The sequence below is a fragment of the Girardinichthys multiradiatus genome, chromosome 5 (genome assembly GCF_021462225.1).
Source record: "Girardinichthys multiradiatus isolate DD_20200921_A chromosome 5, DD_fGirMul_XY1, whole genome shotgun sequence".
NCBI lineage: Eukaryota > Metazoa > Chordata > Actinopteri > Cyprinodontiformes > Goodeidae > Girardinichthys > Girardinichthys multiradiatus.
In genome coordinates, this window is record NC_061798.1 from 14,195,377 (window position 1) to 14,217,720 (window position 22,344).

General features: G+C 40.1%; 1 protein-coding gene across 2 annotated transcripts in view; it reads left to right on the forward strand.

The window, feature by feature from the left end:
- The window catches only part of pcdh7a (protocadherin 7a), a 66,904-nt gene that overhangs the window by 12,053 nt on the left and 32,507 nt on the right, over positions 1-22,344 (forward strand). Inside the window, exons 4-5 of one of the 2 annotated variants that reach the window (XR_007038357.1) lie at positions 3,340-4,122; positions 5,119-5,193. Coding sequence is in view for 1 of the 2 variants with exons in the window: in XM_047366157.1 (XP_047222113.1) it covers positions 3,340-4,122 (783 nt within the window). In the remaining variant the exon portion in view is untranslated. The remainder of the gene's footprint in view (positions 1-3,339; positions 4,123-5,118; positions 5,194-22,344) is intronic. The other variant, XM_047366157.1, reaches the window with a different exon arrangement.

Consider the following 22,344-nt stretch of genomic DNA (forward strand, 5'->3'; position numbering starts at 1 on the left):
CGCTTCGCTGATGTTTTCTCTTTATTTTTGAGCCCTTGTTGTAACACCCTGTGCGGGAAAAGCAAGGCATGCCGAGGAAGCCCGGCAGAAGGAGAACGGATAGGAATATGGCAGGCACCAAGAGGAGCAGTGAGGCTGTGATGGGAGGAACAGAGCCTGGCAGAGAGACACCTCTGCAGTGGAAGCAGAACAATGGACTAAAACAAACACAACTCACTAACAATAAAGCTTAACTCAGAAATAGATGGGGTTTAAACAATGAACATAACATAGTGTCACTCTTAGCTCGGGGGGAAAGAGAGGAAGAGAGGGCAATAATGCAGCTCCTCTGTGTATGTCTCAGATAATGTAATAAGCCAGTTCCACAGCACAGTTGTATTAGCAAATTCTCTGCTGTATTACTAATACTGCAGCTTGTGCGAAAGTTATTTTACTCGGCCACTTCAAAGCACAGTGGCTCAGTCATTCTCTTGTACATTCCTGCAAGCCTTATTACCAACCACTCTTATTTGCAGCAAGGATTATAAGAGTTTGTCATTCCTCACCCTGTCGGGCCAAAGACTCATATAAACTATCAGACAAGGTGCAGGCTACGGAATGAGCTGTCTCAATAACAGCTTACACTTGGTGAGAACTTGTATAAACCATGCATATGGGTCAGCACTGCTTTCTTTGTTTGTGTTCAGGTCTGCATAATGATTCCCACAAAGTTTTCACAGGTTATTTTCTGAACAGAACTCTACAGCCTCGATTTCTCCTGTCGAGAAACTCACAATAACATGTAATGAGTGTGTATGTGTTTTAGCATAACCCACTTTCTTCTAATGATCCTTTTATAAGAGTACAAGTAACTATTTGCCTTTATGTGTGTGTGTGTACTTGCATTTGTGACTTCTTATGGACCTTTTCTGGTACAATGACCTATCTTCTTAAAACCGTGAGGCCTTATAGGACTCAAAGCCCAGTCCTAATCCAGTGGACCATCATTTTCAGGGTTAGAGCTAAGATCTGAATTAACTTACAGTCTGAGCTATAGTTTGTTGCTACGGATAGGCAAAGATGGTGTTACACAAATTAATGTACATATAAATGAGTTTGTGTTCATATCTGCCACATTTCCACAAGGTTTTTAATGGGTCACTGATGAACAGAACCTCACAGCCTTGATTTCTCCTGTCAAGAAACTCACAATAACATTCAACTAGTGCAATCTTTTCAGTATTACCCATTTTCTTCTATTAAACCTTTTACAAGTGTACAAGCCTGCGTTGTGTGCATGTACTTCCAATAATTAACTCTTTAGCACCTGTTGTGGTATAATCACCCACCTTCTCACCTCCAACAGGTCTAGTCTGGTCTTGGTCAGATTTCTTCTGTGTATGCTTTTTTGCTACACTTTAAACACTTTAAAGCAGGTGAGTCCAAGTCCAGGCCTTAAGAGCTAGAAGAGCCAATATCCTTCAACTATTAGGTGCGTCCCTTCTCCTTCACTCCTTAATCAAACGAGTGGCTCATTACCAGGCTTCTGCGGAGCTGAATGACATGCTGGTGAGACAATTTAGCCATTTGATTCAGGTGTGTTGGACAAGTGATGTATCTAAATGTTACAGGATAGTAGCTCCGGAGAACTGGACTTGGGGACCCTTGCTTTAAAGTTTCAGATCATCAATCATATTTTAACATCAGACAAAGATACCCAAAGCAAATACAAAAGCCGTTTTCCAATGATGATTTAAATTTATTAAGAGAAAATAACCAACCACATCAACTTGCCCATATGACAAAAAGTAATTCCCCTATAAACATGAAAATTGAATGTATCACCATTGGTGACATCCACTGCCATCAAGCATTTGTGAAAACACGCAAGAGTCACATTGCTGTGCAGAAATTTTGGTAAGCTAATTTTAAAGTTCTTCCACTCCAAGGAAAGTTCAGCACTGTTCCATGTTTTCCCCATTGTGGATAATCACTTTCACTGTGGTTCGCTGGAGGCCCAAAGCCTTAGAACAGCTTTTGTTACCCGTTCCAGAACTTTATTTCTCATTTCATTTCAATTTATTAGGATCAAAGTAGAATATGTTGCATGACTAGTTTTTTTAACCTGCGTCTTGTTTTTAGGCTCCATCCAGTGGTTGTGGCCAGTGAAATTGACCTCAACTTTCTAAATGTGGTTAATCACAGTTCATGGTTTAATAAGACACTCACTTTTTTTAAATATTGGACCAGGTTAGTTTGAACAGCTTTTTTCCCTTCATAAATGAAATCATTGTTTGAAAATCTTTTTTTTGTATTTACTCTGGTCATCTATGTCTGACATTAAATTGTGTTTGATAATCTGAAACCTTTTAGTTTGACCAAAAACCAAAAACAGAAGAAAAAGGACGCAAACATTTTTTCCACAGCACCGTATGTACTGATAATAACTAATGTGTAAGAAGAGTTAGGCAGGATTAAGTTACTCAAATGAATAGAAGTCACTACAGTGTTCTAACAGAAATACAAACTTGTGTGTGTGTGTGTGTGTGTAGGCAGGTTAATGCCCATATGCTTTCTTAATCAGAGATTATTTATCTTAGACAAGAACACTAAATATGTTGCTATTACAGAGACTGAAATGGATTTGCACAGAATTGCCCATCAACAAAAAAGCTATTACCTTACAAATCAAACTGAAGACTCCAAAAAGGGCAAAAGACAAAAAGAGCTTAAAATCATTACAGAGAGCATTACATGTTTTAAACAGCCTCGTCTTAGTCTACCCTTTCAATTCTCATTGCAAAAATTGTGAAAACACATCCTTAACCAATCCACGCCTACACTATCGCTTACAAAAGGAATACTGTTTATTGATGAGACAGTAGATGTGATTGTGCTTCAGCATGTAGTCATAGTCTTCCTCTTGCCACTGTTTTCTCATTTAGTGACTGTTTTTGCTTCTTTAGCTCTTCAAGCTGCTCCTGACATGGTGTCTAAGGTTTCCTTTGATTTTTTAAATCAGATTTAAGACAGTCTAATCCAATGCATTTCTCATATCCGCTGTAGATGTGATATGATAAATGTGAAGAATTACAAGCACAACCTGAAATATGCAACTTGGAGGCAAGAGCAATTACATATTTAGTGGCACTCTATGTTTCTGGGAATAACTGAGAAGCTCCCACACTAAACCGAACGATAAGTTTAATTACGATGAAGATGCTGTTTGATGTGTCTCTGTGGCTCACACCAACTGTGCCATCTTTTCAAAATGATATTCTGGGATTTTTTTTTTCATTTTGCTTTTGTTACTGTGCAGTTTGTTTTATCTTATTTCTCTTATCTTCCTTTCCATTCAAGGTTGCCCGTAGCCTGATGGCCCCACTGTCTCTAGACATTGCCGGAGACCCAGACAGTGAACGTGCGTTGGGAAAACAGCGCCTCAGTGTTGCCATTGGCGTCCTCGCGGGAGCAGCAGCAGTCATCTTGGTGATTCTTCTTGTGGTCACGGCCAGACAGTGTGGGGCTCAGGGCAAGAACGGCTATGAGGCTGGTAAGAAGGAGCCAGAGGAAGACTTCTTCAGTCCGTCAGGGGCTCAACCTCAAGCCAGTCGAGGCAGTGGATCTGACCGTGGTCGTAAACCGAGGCGAGACAAGCGTGGAGGAGGCAGTGGTGGCACAGCTGGAGGGGGAGGGAAGTCAGACAGATCTCTATACAGTGGCATTGTAACAGTTAATGGCCTGCATCGCCACATCAACGATGAAGATGAGGAGGAACTGAGCAGTGCTAGTGAGCGCCTAGCAGCCCGCTACTGTGCTGTGGACGGTGACCCAGGCAGCCCACGAATGGGTGGTGGCAGAAGACACCAGTCAAGCCCCGATCTTGCTAGGCATTACAAATCTAGTTCGCCTCTCCCTGCAGTGAATCTCCAGCCTCATTCACCCCCAGCGGAGGGAAAGAAGCACCAGGCAGTGCAGGAGCTGCCTCCTTCCAACACCTTCGTGGGTAGCGGCGGGTGTGTGGGGAGTGCCGGCTCCAGTAGCAGCAGCACTGGAGGTAGTGGCAACGCAGATGCCATGTCCCTGGGATCAGACCAATGCTCAGATTACAGCTGCCAGGCTGCGAACAAGTACAGCAAACAGGTAGGAGCCCTAGTGGGATGTGGCATGGTGTGGCTTCCCAGTATCGCTCTGAGTCTCTTCCGCCAATTTACAGTGCCTTGCAAGATGATTTTTCACATTTTAGTACATTACAACCAAATGCTATAAAGTTTATGTTTGAAATTTATGTCAAAGATCAACACAAAGTAGGGCTTAATTGTGAATTGGAAGCATGGTTCTCTTTTCCTAAATATAAATGCAGGAGGGCAATCCAGGGGTTACAACCACAGCTTTGTGCAGGTGTGTTGCTTGCTGGGGATGATTTATAGTATTAGTTTTCCATGACACAGCATTTTGGGTGTAAGCCAAAATTGTAACTTCAAAATGTATCATCTGACCAAATCTCCTTTTCTTTTATGCCATTCTTCTTGCAACTCTTCCATAAAATCCAAATTTGTGGAGTGTACGACTAATAGTTGTCCTATTGACAGGTTGTCCCACCTGAGCTACAGATCTTTGGAGCTCTTTCAGAGTTATGACTCTTTGTCTCTGATTATCTCTGATAGCCATTTTAAACGCATCCCCAAAGCATCATCCTACCACCACCACTTGTCAATGTTGAAGAAGAATTTACATGTCTTGGAGTGTTTGCAAAGAGCTGCTTGATTACATAAAATATTATAATCACGGATTCTTTGCTCAAAATTAAAAATCGATTTCCCAAAAATATTAATATATAAACAAACCAAATAAAAACGTATAAATTAAAAATATGTTTTAAACAGTAACTTATAATTAGATGATAGTTACAACCAGCCCAAGTTGTCAACCAGATAAATTTGCCCACATTTTAGTGCAGTTCAAGATGGATCATATATACATTTATTTACATTTTGACAGTATATGTTTAATAAACTCCAGTCCCTTTCTGCAGCTGTTGCAGTTAAAATTTCAGGTGGTTAAAGAGATTTGTTGTGTTGATGCAGACACCACCAAGCAGCAACTCTTGTTTTTTTTTTATCCATGTCTCTGTCTTAGTATCCAAAGTGTTCCTACACATGAGCCAACTCAAGCTTTTTCGTTTGCTAACTACTGCCACTGCTGTCACCTCAGGTAAAGCTGATTTCTCCCCTTCGCCTTTGCTCCATGCCTTTGGTGTTTTTGTAATTTTTTGTCCAACTTTTTACAGATATAAAATCATTTTATCTACTACAAGATGTTTCTTAGAGGCTATGCCTCAGTTCATACCTCACTTTTCATCACTTCTCTTTCTGCTACCTTTACTTGTGCTGGCTTTTTAAGAAAAGACTGCAAAGCATGAAAGTACTGATAAATTGGGAGATAATACAAAATGAGGGCCTACCTCCAAAGTGGAATATACTAAATTAATAATATTTTTTAAAATTATAATTTTTCAGTGATTAGGTTGTTTGGGGCAAAATCAAAATGAAACAAAAAATTGGATTTTCTGCACAGCCCCAGGGTTGTATTTGTGAAGTTTTTTTCATCTTTTGATGATGGATTGAACAGATATCTGTCAGATGGTCTTAGCTTGAGATATTGTACCATAACCTAAGCCTTCTATTAACTTCTTCGTAACTTCATCCCTGGTTTATCTGTTGTCTTCTTTGGTCTTCATGAGGCTGTATGTTCACTAATGGTCTCCAACGAGCCTCTGAGGCCTTCACAGAACAGTTATATTTAACCTAGATTAAGTTACACACAGCTTTGCTTTATTTGCCAATTTAGTGTTGTAAATCACATACGATTCAAATAAAATTCATTGAAGTTTGTTGGTTGCAACAAAATGTGAGAAAGTTCAGGAGGTATGATTTTGTCTATGTGCCCTAAAACTCTCAGCAGGCTCTCTTTCTGGCTCTTTACTTACTCTGCAGCTTCCATCACGGCTTCATCTTCTCCCACTCCCATGTCTGCTGACACTCGTCCTGCACACCCTGTCGCTAATGTCTACAAACCATTTTATCTCCACAAAATAGCTGTCAGAAAGAGTGTGTGCCCGCATGTGTTGGTGTCACCATCCTAAGCTTTTGAGCGGCACACCACTGTCAGAGCTTTTGTGTGTTCTGTGTCAAACATTAGCCTTGTTTTCGGTAAGATCCACTGCAGGGCACATGAGTCAGTGTAGCCCAGGGATATGTGAATGTGGACTTTTGCACACAAGCGCAGTTTTGTGCATGTGTGTGTAAGATTGTTAAAATGAACCCCTGATGAGTTCAGTTAGAGTAAAGATTTTGAGGGAGGAGGCAATCACCTTATTCCAACAGAGTAATTGGTCATTCTGTGATTCTGTGTCCCTTTTCAGGGTGGTGCCTTTCTTCCATTTAGCTTTATGCATTTATTCCATAAACAATATCAGTTGTATAGATAATGGATGCAGTGACTTTGGTGGAAGCAGCAGGAGGCTGCAGTTAAAAGCTGACGAATAAACGGAACACAGAGATGGTCAATCAGCCCTCATGCAATAACACAGACACAGGAACCATCTATCACTGAAGACATACCGACACAGCAGGGCTTTGTCTTGTCCGTGGGGAGTCTTCACAAGAGTGATATTTGAGCGACAGCTGACCCTACTTAAAGGGGTGGCATTTCCTTGACAGACAGCTCTGCATTTATCCAGCTTGTGCTGATGTGGTCATTAAAAGGGAAGGAGAAGAGCTTCTTAGCCTAATCAATTCATACAGGGGGTACTCTGATCCTGCTCAAACATACCGCTCCGCACGCACGCAGGGCCTGCCGCGTGTGCGCGCACATATGCATACGCACACAAAACTCCGGAGGTTAATCCATTACGGAGTCAATCCTCTTAATCTGCCAGTCCCTGGGAAAGAAACTGCTTACTGGGGGAGTTTTGGCGCTCATGCTTTACGTGCTCTCAAAACATGCCAGCACACATAGAGAGGCATGCAGACTCACAAACTGACAGCGTAATGAATTATTGATCACATGGGGTAATTAACTCCCCTCGGTGGAGTGGGAGTGCCTTTTTCCCTTCCCCTTCTACCACCCGAACCATCCACAATCCAGGGGTTTCAACCACAGCTTTGTGCAAGTGTGTTAAAGAGTTTGGGCACTGAGGCATGACTGTGCTCACCTACGTGTCAGAATTAGTTAATTCGTACAGTTTAGAAACACTTGCAGGTTTTTGAGTTGGTGGCTTCATGTCTCTGAGCTTGAGGGACTGCTTATTTTATAAACTCATATGCATTTATATATAGATATATATGAGTGTGGGTAAGAGATAGACCCAGGAAGTAAAAGATGGCATGCATATGTGCCAAATGAGAGAATTGGGATGCCAGCAGAAGTTGGGATGGTGTTAGATCAGGAGTGGGAGAAAGATTTATAGATTGTGGATTGAGGAAAAATGAGAGTTGGATGAAAAACTCTGGAGTTTACTGGGTCGTTGGAAGCATTAAAATCTCGTAATCTGAAGTCAGCACATCAGGAGATGAAGTAGGTTACATGAAATGGTAAAGGAAAAAGAAGAAAAACTGGAAAAAAGACAAGTCATGAAAACCCAGCATCATGGATGAAATGCAAGATTGCATCAGAGGCAATGAGATGACAAGACAGCCCGCCTAATGGCATTGGTTATGTTTCCGAATCTAAACTGCTCACCAAAGAGAGAGAGGAAGAGGGAGCAGGGAGATTCATATCAATGGGAATGAATAAATCTGAAAATGAACAAGAGATGTGGGTGGAATGGTAGACTGAGCTTACTAAGACTCCTAGTGTTTAATAAATGTGATTCATTCAATGTCAACTCAACCCCTTCACACTTTCAGCTCTTCATTTTGATCTTTGTATGCCAGTGAAAAATTAACACATGATATCTCTCCTTTATATATTTGACCTCTCTGTCAGTTTATGCAAATCAGTTCACATTTAATTAAAACATCTATTATTTGAAATTGTTAACCTAACAAAATAAGATCATTTTAATAAAGGAAAGTATTCTAGTGTCAACTTTGGGGATTTCTAGCACTGGCATGTGAAAGAGTTTGCCCTACTTGAAAATAATGTTCAATTTGTCTTGTAAAGATACTTTATTTTTTCCATTTTGTCGAACCTCAGTGTATTTCATTGTGATTCAATGTGGTAAGCACATAACTGTGAAATGGACAGAAAATGATACATGGTTTTAAATTTAAAAAAATACAAATCTAAAAAGGGTATTCAGCTCTCTTTACTTTGATACTCCTAAAGAAAATGTGGTGCAAACAAATGGCAATGTTCCAGCTGTTCTATGAAGGCAACAGAGGTTTGCCAAAGGATATTAGTGAACATACATTATCATAAAGATACAGTTGTGGGCAGATTCAAATCAAAGTTAGGTCATAAAAACAACATCTGGAGCTTCGAACATCTCACAGACACTGTTCAATCCATCATCCAAAAATAAGTCAACTGCAGAGATCCACAGCTCAGGTGGAAAAATCTGTTGACAGAACCACTATTAGTCATAAACTCTACAATTCTGTCCTTTATGGAAGAGTGGTAAGAAGAAAGCCATTGCAGAATGAAAGCACTTTAAAAAATCTATCTAAACTTTGCCACAAGTCATGTTAGAGAAGGTGTTCTTGTCACATAAGCCCAAAATTGACCTTTTTGACCTACATGCAAAACACTATGTGTGGCATTCGATTAATAATACACATTACCCTAAACAAACCACCCTCACCATGAAATAAGGGCAGCATAATGCTGTGGAGATGCTTTTCTTCAAAAGGTAAAGGGGAGATGGTCACAGTTGGTAGGATGATGAATGGCGCCAAATGAAGTATGGTCCTGGAAGAAAACCTATTAGAGGATTAACAATGACTGGTTTAGATCAAAAGTCTAGGCCTAAATCTAAATAAAGGCACAAGAGTTATTTTGTAAAGGAGATTGGGCAGACATGTCTCTAGATTAGCAAAGATGGTAGAGACATGCCCCAACAGAGCAGGTTCTACAGACAATAGACTCAAGTCAGAACAATGGATCATTCTCATTCCTCTTCACAATTATGCACTATTTCCCCATGGCCTTTCTTACAAAATCCAAATAATATCACATTAAAGGTGGTTGTAAAGGGAAATAAATGGGAAAAAGTTAGAGTTATGAATACTTTTGCAAGACATTGTAGGATGGTCTTTGAAGTGTGCTTACAAGGAAATGCTTTATATTACCCTGAGACCTGCACACTAAGTAGAAATGTCCAAACATAAGCAAAAATGTTATGTATGCAGCTTTTCTAAGTAGGCCCGAGCGCCTAAATTGGCTCAATAACTCAAAAAAACTGTAAACCAGAGCCAACCTTGTCTAAAAGTGCCTCATTGTTGATAATGAATGCCCCCTGTTACTGCGATGTTGATAGTTTTTCACCTTATAAAGGATTACATTTTTTTGGAAATTGACAAGAGACATTCCAGGTAAACGCAAATCTACAAAGTCAATATTCCCAATCCTTGGTTCCTCTGAATAGAAAGATTCCAGTGGTCATTAAGAGAGGTTGGAGGTTGGTTGCTCTAATGCAGACAGCGTATGGAGGAAGGTTAGAGCCCTTCCATAAACAGCATAAGACAGAGAGAGAGAGGGAGAAATAAAGATCTGGTTGTGGGTGGCTACCAGACAGTGAGAGTCGGACTGCTGAGATGTGGGTCATCAGGATACCCATTGGCATCAGGGCATTTCAATGATCACAGCAGTCACATGGCGCTGCAGTCAATATGGGGAAAAGTGGTCTGGATTGCTACTTTGTGTAGTAATGCACATATGTAATGAGCGCACCACCGCAATATGCTTCTCATGGCTCCCTTCTTATGTCAACCACAACAGAAGATGTTGAATATTTAATTAATTATTTCTTTTTTTTTGTTTGTTACAACTGTCATATTCCTAATGAGCTCTTTGCCCTTCCCATCTCTTTTGTTTGACCTCTTCTTTGACTCTGACCTTTAGGTCTTCTCTCTCAGTCTCCCGCTTTCTTTGCCATATGCCTGGTCATATATCCAGACCCCCTCACCACTGCTCTAATTGCATCTTCCCTGCATCACACTGACCTCTGAGAATGTTTCAACTCAGCTATTTCACCAGTGCCACTTCTTTTATTGTAGTGCGCACTTTCTCTCCCTTCTCTCTCAGGACAAAGAGGGTGTGTGAGGGGGCGAGTTAGATCCTGGTGCCAGAAATACTGAATCGAACCAGACATACACCCACTTCCACACACACACACACACTTCCACACTCAAACTAATCGAACCCACGCTTAATTAATGCCCCCCCCCCCACACACACGCACACACACACACCTCCAACCACCCCTGTTAACAAAGCCAAGACTGCAGTGGAAACAGGTGGGTTGACAGAGTAGCTTTTTTGGTGCATTGTACTCTTCTGCAACACTTCGTGAAGGTCGACGTTGGACACTGTTGGCTTCAGGAATGAGATTTGCGGTAAATCGGACTCATCCGGACAGACATGTTGGTCTAATTGGACTGTACGTGGGGAACGTGGCTGCAGAGATTAGGTCTACGGGATTATAAAATTGAAAAGCAGCTTTTCATTTCTACAAAATCCCTTCAGGATTAAATATGATGAGCGTCTGTCACCGACTGACACTCGCCCCGTCTATGCACTCATGCATCCACACAAACACCTTTTTAGATAACACACGCCCAGCGTTTGGCTCACAGGAGTTGAGGCCATTGTCAGAGTGAAACAAACAAGCTGACAGTAGCTGACTGTGCCGTAACTGAACCATAACCCCGGTCATGATGATACCAGCTCACCGAGTTAAGGCCATGCAGCCAACCATATGCTCAAGAGGTAAGTGTGTGGTGAGGTGAAGAGGTGTGGGGTAGGCGGAAGGTGAGAAGGACAAAGTAACCAAAGTGGGGATCGCCCGTTGCGCCAGACTGAAAACTGATCCAGTGACCCTGCAACAGGGAGGGGACACGGGCACAGTGAGTCAGTGGACATCAGTGAGGGAACCCGAGCTACAGAAAATTAAGTCAGAAGGACCTTGAGAGGCAGACATTGCAATGTGAGCTGAAGAAAGGCCCAGACAATACAGAGAGAAAGAGACAGATGTGTGTTTCTGCTTTACGTCTGGCGCTGGAGGTGGAACACATGCTTACCCTGTAAACATTGATTTTCCACTTGAGTAGGATCATATGGATTCGGATGCTCGGCATCGGAAGGTGCTTTCTTTTCTGCAGCTCGCCTCAGAATTGAAAAAACTGAAAAAACTGTTTTTGCCTCTCAGATCTGAATCCTCAATCCAAACTGATCTGAAAATGCTCGGTTAAATCTGCAGTTTTGTTCCTTTAGCAATGCCATATGGACCTGCAGCAGAGGCATTAAACATTCATTTGGTTGCTTCACCACAAGTTTAGCTGCATTTTAATTTGTTTCCTTCCACCTAGTTTATTATAGTGTGCACTGTTCAGCTGCAGCATTAAACCATGTACTATGTTTAGTTTGTGCTAACACTTCTAAAAACAGCTTAGATAGGGTAATAAATACTGGGTCTTAGTGAGCCCTGTGGTCTCTGGCACTGTGTTCCTGTGGGTTTTGAGGTGGAGACATCATGAGTCTGGCTTGTTCCAGCACATCTTTAGGATGCCTCATTAGGCTGGGTCCTAGGAGCTTAAAGGCAGGGTCAATACAGTGGTCTCTTCTTCTTTAAGAGTTTCCAAAGCAGTGTTTGTGGTGTTGGGCTATTGATTGGTGACATGGGCTTACAATTGACCAAAATGTTTTGTGGGACTTTTTGCAGAGTTGATCAATGTAAGAATACAAAGGAATTTAAAATTCATTATAGTCTTTTTGGCTTTAAATGTATCACTACATACAGTCAGAGCGCCACAAATACAAAAATTGCTCAGCTGCTTTACTACAGCAGTTACATTAAAGAGATTGCTCTTTTAAAGAAAGGTGCTGTGAAGTTATTAGCTGTGATTTTCTAGAAGGAAAGAAATTCTAAGAGTGGTTCAAGGCTAACAGACAGGTGGCCCTATTTAAGCTAGTTTTAGCTATTTTAAACAGAGAGCTGAAGATTTTGCTATCCATGGGATAAATATTAAATGCATAAAATTTTACAGGAGGCTGTTGGGTTTGTCACTGTTTTCTCAACTGAGCAACATCACTGTTGCTATGCTAAAGTTATGCTGGCTGAGATGGTCAGGTGTATCATCAACGTCATCGGCTGCGGTTCTCATTTTGGAGTAATCATTAATGTAATGGCATCTAAGATGGTACATTGGTACATGCATTTCTACATGCAGTTGTTTGGACAACTACAAAACTGACGATGAAGGGCAGACTTCGCCAAAAAAAGTTGGATGTTGTGTGGCTGAGAAAACAGTAGCTAATGTATCAGTGGTTGGATTGAAAATATAGAAGTTTAATACCTGCTGCTATAGCTTCATATATGATGGATATAACACTTTTAGTTTGATTTAGTCTTAATCTGCTAAAACTGGGATCCATTTCCCAATCTCATAATCATTTACAAATTAATCCATAAGCAGCAATATGTATGTCCATTTTCTTTTCAGTTCCTCTATCTCTTCACACAGAACCAAATACTGCATTTGAAAGACTCATAAAAAGTCCCAAATAATATATTTCATTGATGATTAGCTACATATGTAGAATTTTTTTGATGACTCTGGAAATAAGTACTAATAAATTGCTTTAACGTTTTTAGTGATACTGATTTTTGAGATACTGGCATTTGTGGAAAATTAGTAAGTCCTTCAAATAGAACAATGTAGAAGAGTAGAAAAAAGCTTCTGTCAAACACCGGTTTGACAGTGACACTTTTCAGTGCAGAAGTTGTTACTGAGAGAAGACTCAAAGTTGTCTATCAGTGAGAATTGTTAAAATGAAGTCAAAGCAATCAAAAGGTTTAAGAAGCTATAAGTTGATTAAAGGTATTTACAAGTAAACAATTTTCTTCAGAGCCAAGTCAGGTGTTCGTTCAGGGCTCCCAAAACAGAGAGCTAGACCTCAGTGGGTATAGGTTATTTCACTTCTTCTGCAGTTTTGTTCATTTCATATAGGACTTTTTTAATGTACAGATAAGTCGTCTGCCACAGGACGTCAACTCATTTTTCTGAGATTATGACCTCAGTTTCCTGTGGAATATGCAATATTTAGAAACACACTCACTTTATAAAAACTAACTACCGTTTACATTTACAAATTATGTCGCTGTTAATCATACCAATTGCTTATGAGAATTAAAAATGTCAACAGCAAATCATTTGATCTTTGTTTATGGTCAATAAAACACTGTTTTATGGCGGCTGCCTTCTCACCTATGTTCCTTATATAAAAAAGTGTAATGTCAACTCTAAAAAATATAGATACTGAATGCAGTAAATATAGCTCTTACAAAGAAATTGATATAAGAAGGTCAAGGCTTTAAGGTCAAGGCTTTACAAGAAATGGGGTCAAAAATTGGGCACAAATCTCATAGTCGTAGACATGTAGATGAATGATCCCAGCAGTGGGTACTATGAAAATACCCTTCATTTACAATATGGACTTTGTACATTAAGCAAACATCTAAGTGACTGAAGATGAGTTTAAAATTGATGTACATCATCATCACCGTTCCACACGGATATTTTTAGTGACAGGTGAATGTTCTGCTAAGGGCAGTAAAATTAGATGTTTAGGTCAGTTTTGAGAATCATAAGAACTTTAGGTGAATAATAAGGGAGTCTTAAAAGACACAACGACAAAGTGTAAAAGGGATTAAAAAACAGAAAGTAGGCTAGAAGGCAAAGTTCCCCAATTTCCTTTCCCATTAGGATCAAGGAGAGTTGAAATTAGATTGGAAGTTCCCTTCTGTTTACTTGAGTTAACAAAGAGACTGTTCAACTGATAATGTTACGTTATCAAGTCCTCCCTTCAGCTTTTGTTTCAACTTTTCTGTGAAACTGCAGGAATGTGGGAATGTCATTCCCACACATGTACGCACACCCAGGCAAGCTGAGGCAGAGTTGCACGCAGCAGACGCTGTCAGCCCTGTGATACTAACATACTCAGACGTGCCCACTGAAACGCGATCTTGTGAGTCTGTAATAGCGCATGATTATAATTACTCACCCTCCCAGATCTTTATGCGTATACACATTTCACTGAAGGCAAACGAAGGCTGATAAGAATGTGATGGCACATGAGCATAGAGGAAAGTTTTCCATCTCTAACATCACTTTCTGTTCTTCCCTCTGGATCGAGTCATGTTCACAAGCCCGGGCGCACTCCTTCTACTGGAATCACACTCACATCCACGGAGGCTTTTGCAAACACACTCTTTTTAACTCAGGCAGACACAGTCTCTGGCGCATACAAAGGCCTACATAGCAAGCCCCTCACTGAGATGCTTCCTTTTACTTGCTTCTTGAAAACTCTGCTCTGTATTGTACAGCTCTGCATTCGTCTCATCTGCCTTCAAGCATTACCTTAATGGTTGTCTGAGGGTAGAGCAATTTTACGCAATATTGCAAAACAAAAGTGCTCTTCCACAGACAAGGCATGGATTTTAGACAGCTTAGTATCCCTGTGACTGGTTTCATTCACCGACCCAAAAGAATCGTCACTGCATAAAGTGGTTTTGAGTTATTCTGAATTAAATTGACTGGAATGAATTTGGAACTGAGCTGAGGTGAGTCCAACTCAGCTAAATTGAAAAATTCAGACTGTATGGAATCCAGTTGTATTGATTCAGCTAAGACCAAATCAAATTGAACTGATTTAAATTTGTTAGTCATAAAAACAAATGTTGGTGATGACAGTTTAGAGAGCAGTAATATATTTTCTATACTGAACCAACATTATATCAGAACCCTTTGCTTATTATGTAAAATATTTTCTGCATTTAGTTTTCTGCCTATAAACTGTGATCAAGGCTTTATAAACGTCATTATTTTTTAGAGACTGGATTATCAAACCTCAAAGCATCCTTTTTCTGGTACCTTAACATTGATAGGTATAAGCCAATTGAATTTATTAGAATTTTCTTTCTGAAAGAGCCCAATTTAGGTTTCTAATTGTATATTGCAAATAGCATGCAAAAGCAAATGCAATAGGATGGGGAAAGGGTTAGGACCCCACATCTGTGGCAGTTGTGGCGTTGGCATTTTAACTGGTGAACATGTTATGTTAAAGCCTGTTGGTCTTGACATTCTCATAAACAACCTACAGAAACTGAAATCCAGAAAATTGATCCAGTTGCTGCCTACATGATTGGACACAAGTTTCATCAGTAGGCATTATTCAAATTGTTGTAGGGTGGCATAAGTAAGTAGTAGAAGAAAAAATGGACTGCTAATAAGATTTTTCAGACATTTAGGAATGTTCTTTGGTAAAAAATTACTTATCTACATAAAACAATTAAAATGTGGGGAAAAAAAACCTGAAAAGAAAGTCATTATTAGTATCATCACAATGAATAGCTGTCTGCACGCCTGCAATTGAGGTCAGTGCTGTGCAAATCAGCCAGTAAAAAGCATCACTTTACAACCCTGTGTTCCCATTGTCTGAAAGCGGCCTCCCCCCGACACACCCACACACTCATCCACACACACCGTCACAGACACACGCACACACAATAATGTCCTCCTCCTCCGTCTGTCTTCCTGCTGATTGATCTCACTGTTCCTGTTAAGTGGTTTCATCTCCTTTCATCACACTCCATCTGGATCCATCTTTTCAAATTGTGCTTTTAATGCTTCCCAGTTTTTTTTTTTCACCACACTTAATAGTTTCTTTAAACTTTCCAAATGTCTCCTTACACCCCCTTCCATTCTCCCCTCCGTATCTCCCTCTGTTTTCAGACGGCTTTAATCTTTGTTTCTTTTTTTTTTTTGCCTTCTTGGATGTAATTAAGCGTGCAACCGAAGAACAACCGGAAGGTGTGAATATCTGCTCCGTGCAGTATGGTTTATGCATTTTCGCTTGTGGAAAATCGGGGCAGATTTTTTCGCTGAGTATCTTCTCATTATATCTTGTGTGAATACAAAACAGTGGCCCGGGTAGTGCTGCAGTCAAAAGCCAATGTTTTTGCCGGGGGCTAAATGTAACCATCTGTTTTGGAATTGTTGATAAAGGACAGATAAATCAGAAGATTAAGATTAAGATAGAGGAGGGGAAAAGAAGCAGAGAAAGAGGGTGGAAAATGTGTGGAGAGAGGAGTAAAGAAATTCCTGGTTGGCAGCCACGGCTTTGAGTCGGGGGGAGATAGCGGATGGGGAGAGGAGATAATGGGGGGTAGCTGTGAGATTTCGGTAGGTAGATGAAGAGAAGTAAAGTGACCAGGAAAACAGGCAATGCTTCAGTGAGACTGGAGTTAAGATGTGAAGCTACAAAATAAGAATGCATTCTTAGGTGTTGCCCGAGGGTGGCAAGCCGATTTGGGGGAGGGGTGGGGGGTAATACATGGAACGAGGAGATGAAATGAAAAAGACAGAATTGAGGTATGTGGGTCTAGGGTTAGAAGAAGAAGGAGCTTTAAGCCAGCTCACCCCCTTTAGGCTATTCTGACATGCGTGAGTGTGTGTGTACGTGTGTGTGAGAGAGAGAGAAAGAGAAATGAGAGCTTTCTACCTGCCCTGTTAAAGAAGTTACATAAATCTGAGTGGGCTGGCCAACGCCTGCAGTAATGCTCCAGATTACGCCACTGACCCAAGCCTCTCCCAATATATGGGTAAGTGTGTACATGTGGATATGAGTATTTGCTCAATATTTGTTGGGTCTCACTTGCCCGGTTATGTCAGAAATAGACCCGATAAGAGATGCCCGCCCTAATGCGAACAGACGCTCAAGTGTGTGCAAAAACGCAGAGTAAGAGATGTATCAGTGCTGAGATCAAGCCGATGCCCTCCAGCAGAGGCATTAAAATAGTTGAACTATCTGACCCCCTCACATATTCTGTGTCTGTGTAATCACACCTCAATTTATATCCAAGGATATTGCACAACAGCTAAACATACCTGCATGTATAGTGCTGCACCAAAATATTTATATAATTTAGTTTTTTCACTTTTTTTCACATTGCAACCATAAACCTCAATGTATGTTATTGGGTTATTCATGCCAAACCCCACAATGCAATGGATAATTGTCAAGCTGACATTTTCTTTTCCAAAATGTACATATAAAAATCAAAAGAAAATGGGGTTTGCATTTGTATTTGGCATTCATACCTTCAGAAGTTTTGTGAGGGCCTTTGAGGTTTGTTAAAGAAGATGATACATACATGATACCCAGAAAACGTGTGGAAGAACGTTCTCGTCAGATGAGTCCAAAACTAAACTTTTTGGTCTACATACAAAATACTATGTGTGGACAAAACTAAAACTGCACGAGCATAAAATGCTGCGGGAAAACTTATTTTAAAAGTGACAGGGAAAATATAATGAAAATATGTATTGGCAATTCTGGAAGAAAAACCTGTGTGAAGGTCACACCTTTCAACAGGACTACCCCTAAACACACCACCAGAGTTGTTGGATTGGCCCAGTCCAAGTGCAGACCTGAATCAAATTGACAATCTTCAGCAAGACTTGAAAAAAACAATTTTACAGATGAACCCATCAAATATTTCTGAATTTGAGCTGTTTTGCAAAGAAGAAAGTGTAGAAATTGAAGTCTCAAGATTTTCAGAGCTCATAGATGCATACCTTCAAAAGACTTGCAGCTGTAATTGACCCAGGCAAACTAAATACAAACGTACACCACAATGTTCCTATGTTTTTTTTTTCCCTAAAAACATTGAAAAACTATTCTTCCATTTGACAGTCATGCATTACCTTGTGTTGGTCTGTCACATTAAATCCCAATGACCTACATCAAAGATTTGGCTGCAATGTGGTAGGATCTGGAAACATTGCAGTCATATAAATACTTTTGCAAGACAATGTAAGCTGGCAGAATTTTTATATTTATTACTCACTCACATACAGATGCTCGGAAATCCAAGCAAACTTTGCTTTAGTGATTTAAGCTACACTCGGAATCAATGGCCTGTTCCTAATATATCACAGTAATTGCACTGCATTACCATAAAGCTGGTTCTTAATATCCCAACAGTGTAGAGGCACAAATCAGACATATATTATTTAAGAGGCTCTCCTCTCTTTTTGAACAGTACGGTAGTATTGGCTACCAACAGCACTCAAGGACAAAAGGGAACCAAAAAACTTTTTTATTAATTCGTATCCTTGCTCATAAATTTGAAAATAAGTACACACCCAAAAAAAAACAAAATAAATCAAAGTAATGCAAATCTGCCTGCCAATTAAGGCCCCAAACAGCTTTCCATGAGGATGAAACAGCAACCTCTAATTGGCTGGATAAGTGAATGCTCACATCTGAGCCGACAGCCTGAGATGGCTTGGAAAATATTCACATCCCTATGTGCCTTGCATGGGTCCGCCCACATAAACACACAGGTGTACTGAGCGTAGAGTAGGGATCACAGACAATACGGTTGAATGGAGTCACACAAAGTATCGCCGGTAAGATGAGACGTAATGGATGAGTGTGCTGACACAGATATGCCGTATTGTCGGGTGCAGGGATACACTCACATGCTCATTGACCGGTCAGTCCCTTTTAAATGTGTGAATAAAGCTTTGGTCGCAGTGTCGTGTTAACATGAAAGCTTTCACTGCTGTTAAAAAGAGCAGGCTTTGATTAGAATGTGATGTGTGAAAGTGTTTCTTAATGCCGGCCCGTGCTGACAGCACCGCTTTTAAATCCAGCAGAGCCGTTGCAGGGAGCCTTCCGTCAAAAATATGTTGAATCAACGGTTTCACCTCAACAAACTCCCCTTGGGTTCTTTTTCGTTCCATTTTTTTTCTCCCAAATTTGTTTAGAGACAGGAGTCAAGCGTGTTCACTATGCGCAGCCACATTTTAGCTAGATCTGAACCGGAAAGCTGCCGTACCAGTGGGGTTTCTGGGATGATCAAACACTGAATTTGGAATTGTTGACTAAAATACTAACTGAATGCAAAAAAAACACTGGTTTTATTTTCATCTGAGTTTTCAGACACTGAGACTTAAAAAAAAATGAGGTGATCAAAAAATGCTGTGATTAGTAGGAACAGTTTAATAATTCATTTCAGTCTCCCATATGGGGACTTATGAAGAATGTATGACTGTGATTAAACTAATTTAAGCACCGGATTTCTATGTTTATATAGACTTTAATGTTTATACTTTGTATCTACAAAGTGAATGACTCAACGTTTATCAAAAATAACTAATATGATGGCAGAAAATCATCCTTAAACTTAAAGTGATCAGATTGTTATCCATATTTTTGGTAGGGTATCTAAAGTTATACCAAAGACACCTATAAGACATGATTAATATGAGGATTTTATAAAATAAAAATAACAAATACCTGAAAGAATAGATATTTTCTAAGATATTTTCTACAGAACTCAATTTTTTTGCATTTTGCCTAAGGAACTTGGTGCTTCTATGGTTTCCTTTTGTCCAACATAGCCCTATAGCCATTTGCTCTGTAGCCTATATCACCAGACCACTTACCTTATACGACCTTTCAAAGTTTGTTTCAAATTAGCTTTTCAACTAAATAAAAAAACAGTGGCAGCCAAGTTGTTTCCCAGTCTGCGTACTACCAGCATTATCATTGTCATCAGTGGGTCATTGTTTAGGTTGAGGAAGTGTTTTCAGTACAGCCAATTATTTCTTTAAATGAAAAATGTAACACTACATTAACCTATTGCTCAGATATCAATAGGCAAATGTGGGTATTCTACTGTACCAGTAAAAGATTAATCAACAGAATCAAAAAGTAATATGGTCATGAAACAGTGAAAAAGGATTTATATGTTCTTCATAACAAGCCTGGGTGCGGCACTGGTGTTGTATGGTTTAAGCACGCACCCATATACAGAGGCTATAGTCCTCAATGCGGCCGTGTCTCACCCTTTCTCTGCCCCCCTTTCCGATCTGCCTACTGTAAAAAAATTAAAAAATAAGTGTTGAAAAATAAAAAATTTGTGCCGAAAAAAACATCTTTAAAAACAAGCCTGAATGGACTTAGACCCAAAAGGACTCAAACTAAAATTACTCCAGTAATTATCATGTAGGTAACTTGTCCAGAAGGGGTACACAGACATCCTTCTCCCTATGGCGAAACTCTATAGCCTGAATTTGCCCAATGAGGGACAATAAAGGTTAATTTTATTCTATTCTATTCTAGCCCAACCTGGTGGGGTTTACCAGCCAGAAGAGATATATAATCCTTCCAGGAAGGTCTTTGTCTACCCCAGCCTCTCTTTCAGGTGGGACATGCATAGAAAACCCCCAAAGAAAGGCATCTAGGAAACATCCGAATAAGATTATGACTGTCAATTCTGTCATTTCAATGAGAAGGAGCAGCAGCTCTGCACCTAGCTCCACCCATCTATAATATAAGGCTGAGCGGAGCCACTCTATTAAGGAAGCTCAATTCAACTGCTTGTATCTGGTTCGTTTGGTCATGAATTATATTTCATGACCAAAAGTGAGGGTTAGAACATAGATAGGCAAGTAAATCGACAGCTTCATCTTTTGACTCAGCTCCTTCTTCACTATGACAGACCGGAGCAACACCCTCATTACTGCAGATGTAGCCCTGAGCCATTAATCCATCTCCTGCTCCATCCTGCTATCACTCATGAACAAGACACCAAGATACTTGAACCCTTTACTTGAGAAACACTTACCTCTGACCTGGACCTTTTTAAAATATAATTTTAACGTGCATGCCATTTACGTTGTAATTATACCACAGAACACAATTACTACAGCAACAGTTCCGTGAAAAAGTATTTGCCCCTTGTCGATTTCTTCTCTTTTCACTTCTTGGTTAATCTTAAATGTTTTCTAATCACCAGGCAACAGTTTTAATATTGAAGAAATCATTTAAGTGGAAACTTGTGTGACAATATGAAGTAGGCTGATAGATCTGAAAACACCAGATTATATTCTGATCTAAACAAATTTAAGTTGAGATAGAAACAAAGTCCTTGAAATCTATCTGCCTAAAAATGACTACAATGTTTTTTCTAAGGTTTCAGGACTCGAGCGAACAGCGTGAGCTATTATTTACAGATAGAGAGGCTTCACTTGCCTCAGTTAAAGTTAATCAGAATCAGAATCAGCTTTATTGCCAAGTTTGTACATACAAACATACAAACAAGGAATTTGACTCCGGTACACTTTGCTCTTTGGTTTTGTTTTTGCATTACAAAATATACAAATTTACAATATACAAATATACACATATATATATATAAATAAAAAGGTGCATTTGCAACATCTGTATGCTGTTGTTTTGTACTCTTTTGAATGTTCATCAGAGAAACAGCCTGGGGGAAGAAACTGTCTCTGTGGCGGCTGGTTTTAGTGAACAGTGCTCTGTAGCGGCGGCCTGAAGGTAAAGCTCTGAACAGTTTATGTGCAGGGTGTGTGGGGTTGCAGAGATTTTGGCAGCTCTTTTTCTTGACCTGTATAAGTCCCTGGATGGAGGGAAGGTCAGCTCTGATTATTCTTCCTGCAGTCCTGATTATTCGTTGCAGTCTGACCTGTCCTGTCTTGTGGATGAGCCAACCACACTGAGATGATGAAGACAGGACAGACTGACTGATGGCAGTGTAGAAGATGACCAGCAGCTCCTGTGGAAGGTTGAACTTCTTGAGTTGCCTCAGGAAGTACAGTCTCTGCTGGGCCTTCTTTCGAACAGTGTCTATGTGTGAAGACCATCTCAGGTCCTCAGAAATGGTGGTTCCTAAGAATCTGAAGTGGTCCACGGCTGATACGGTGTTGTTGAGGATGGTGAGGGGTGTGTATGGGGGTGGTGTTCTCCGAAAGTCCACCACCATTTCCACAGTCTTGAGTGGGTTGAGTTCAAGGTAGTTCTGACCAGTGTACCAGCTGATCCACCTGCTGTCTGCATGCAGACTCATCACCGTCCTGGATCAGACCAATGAAAGTGGTGTCATCTGCAAACTAATTAATGTTCATAATGAAGCTTCATAATACTAAACACATAACATTTTACATCAGCCATTTCTAAAATACCTACCAGCATATTGGGCTAAGATGGAGACATTGGTCTAACAGTTTATTTAACAAAAGACCTTTTTCAAAGGTCCTCTGCTTGTTTCCATTTTTTTGGATCACAAGGTGTGCTTCTGCTTGTTTTTCCTTAGTGTGACTTAAAGCT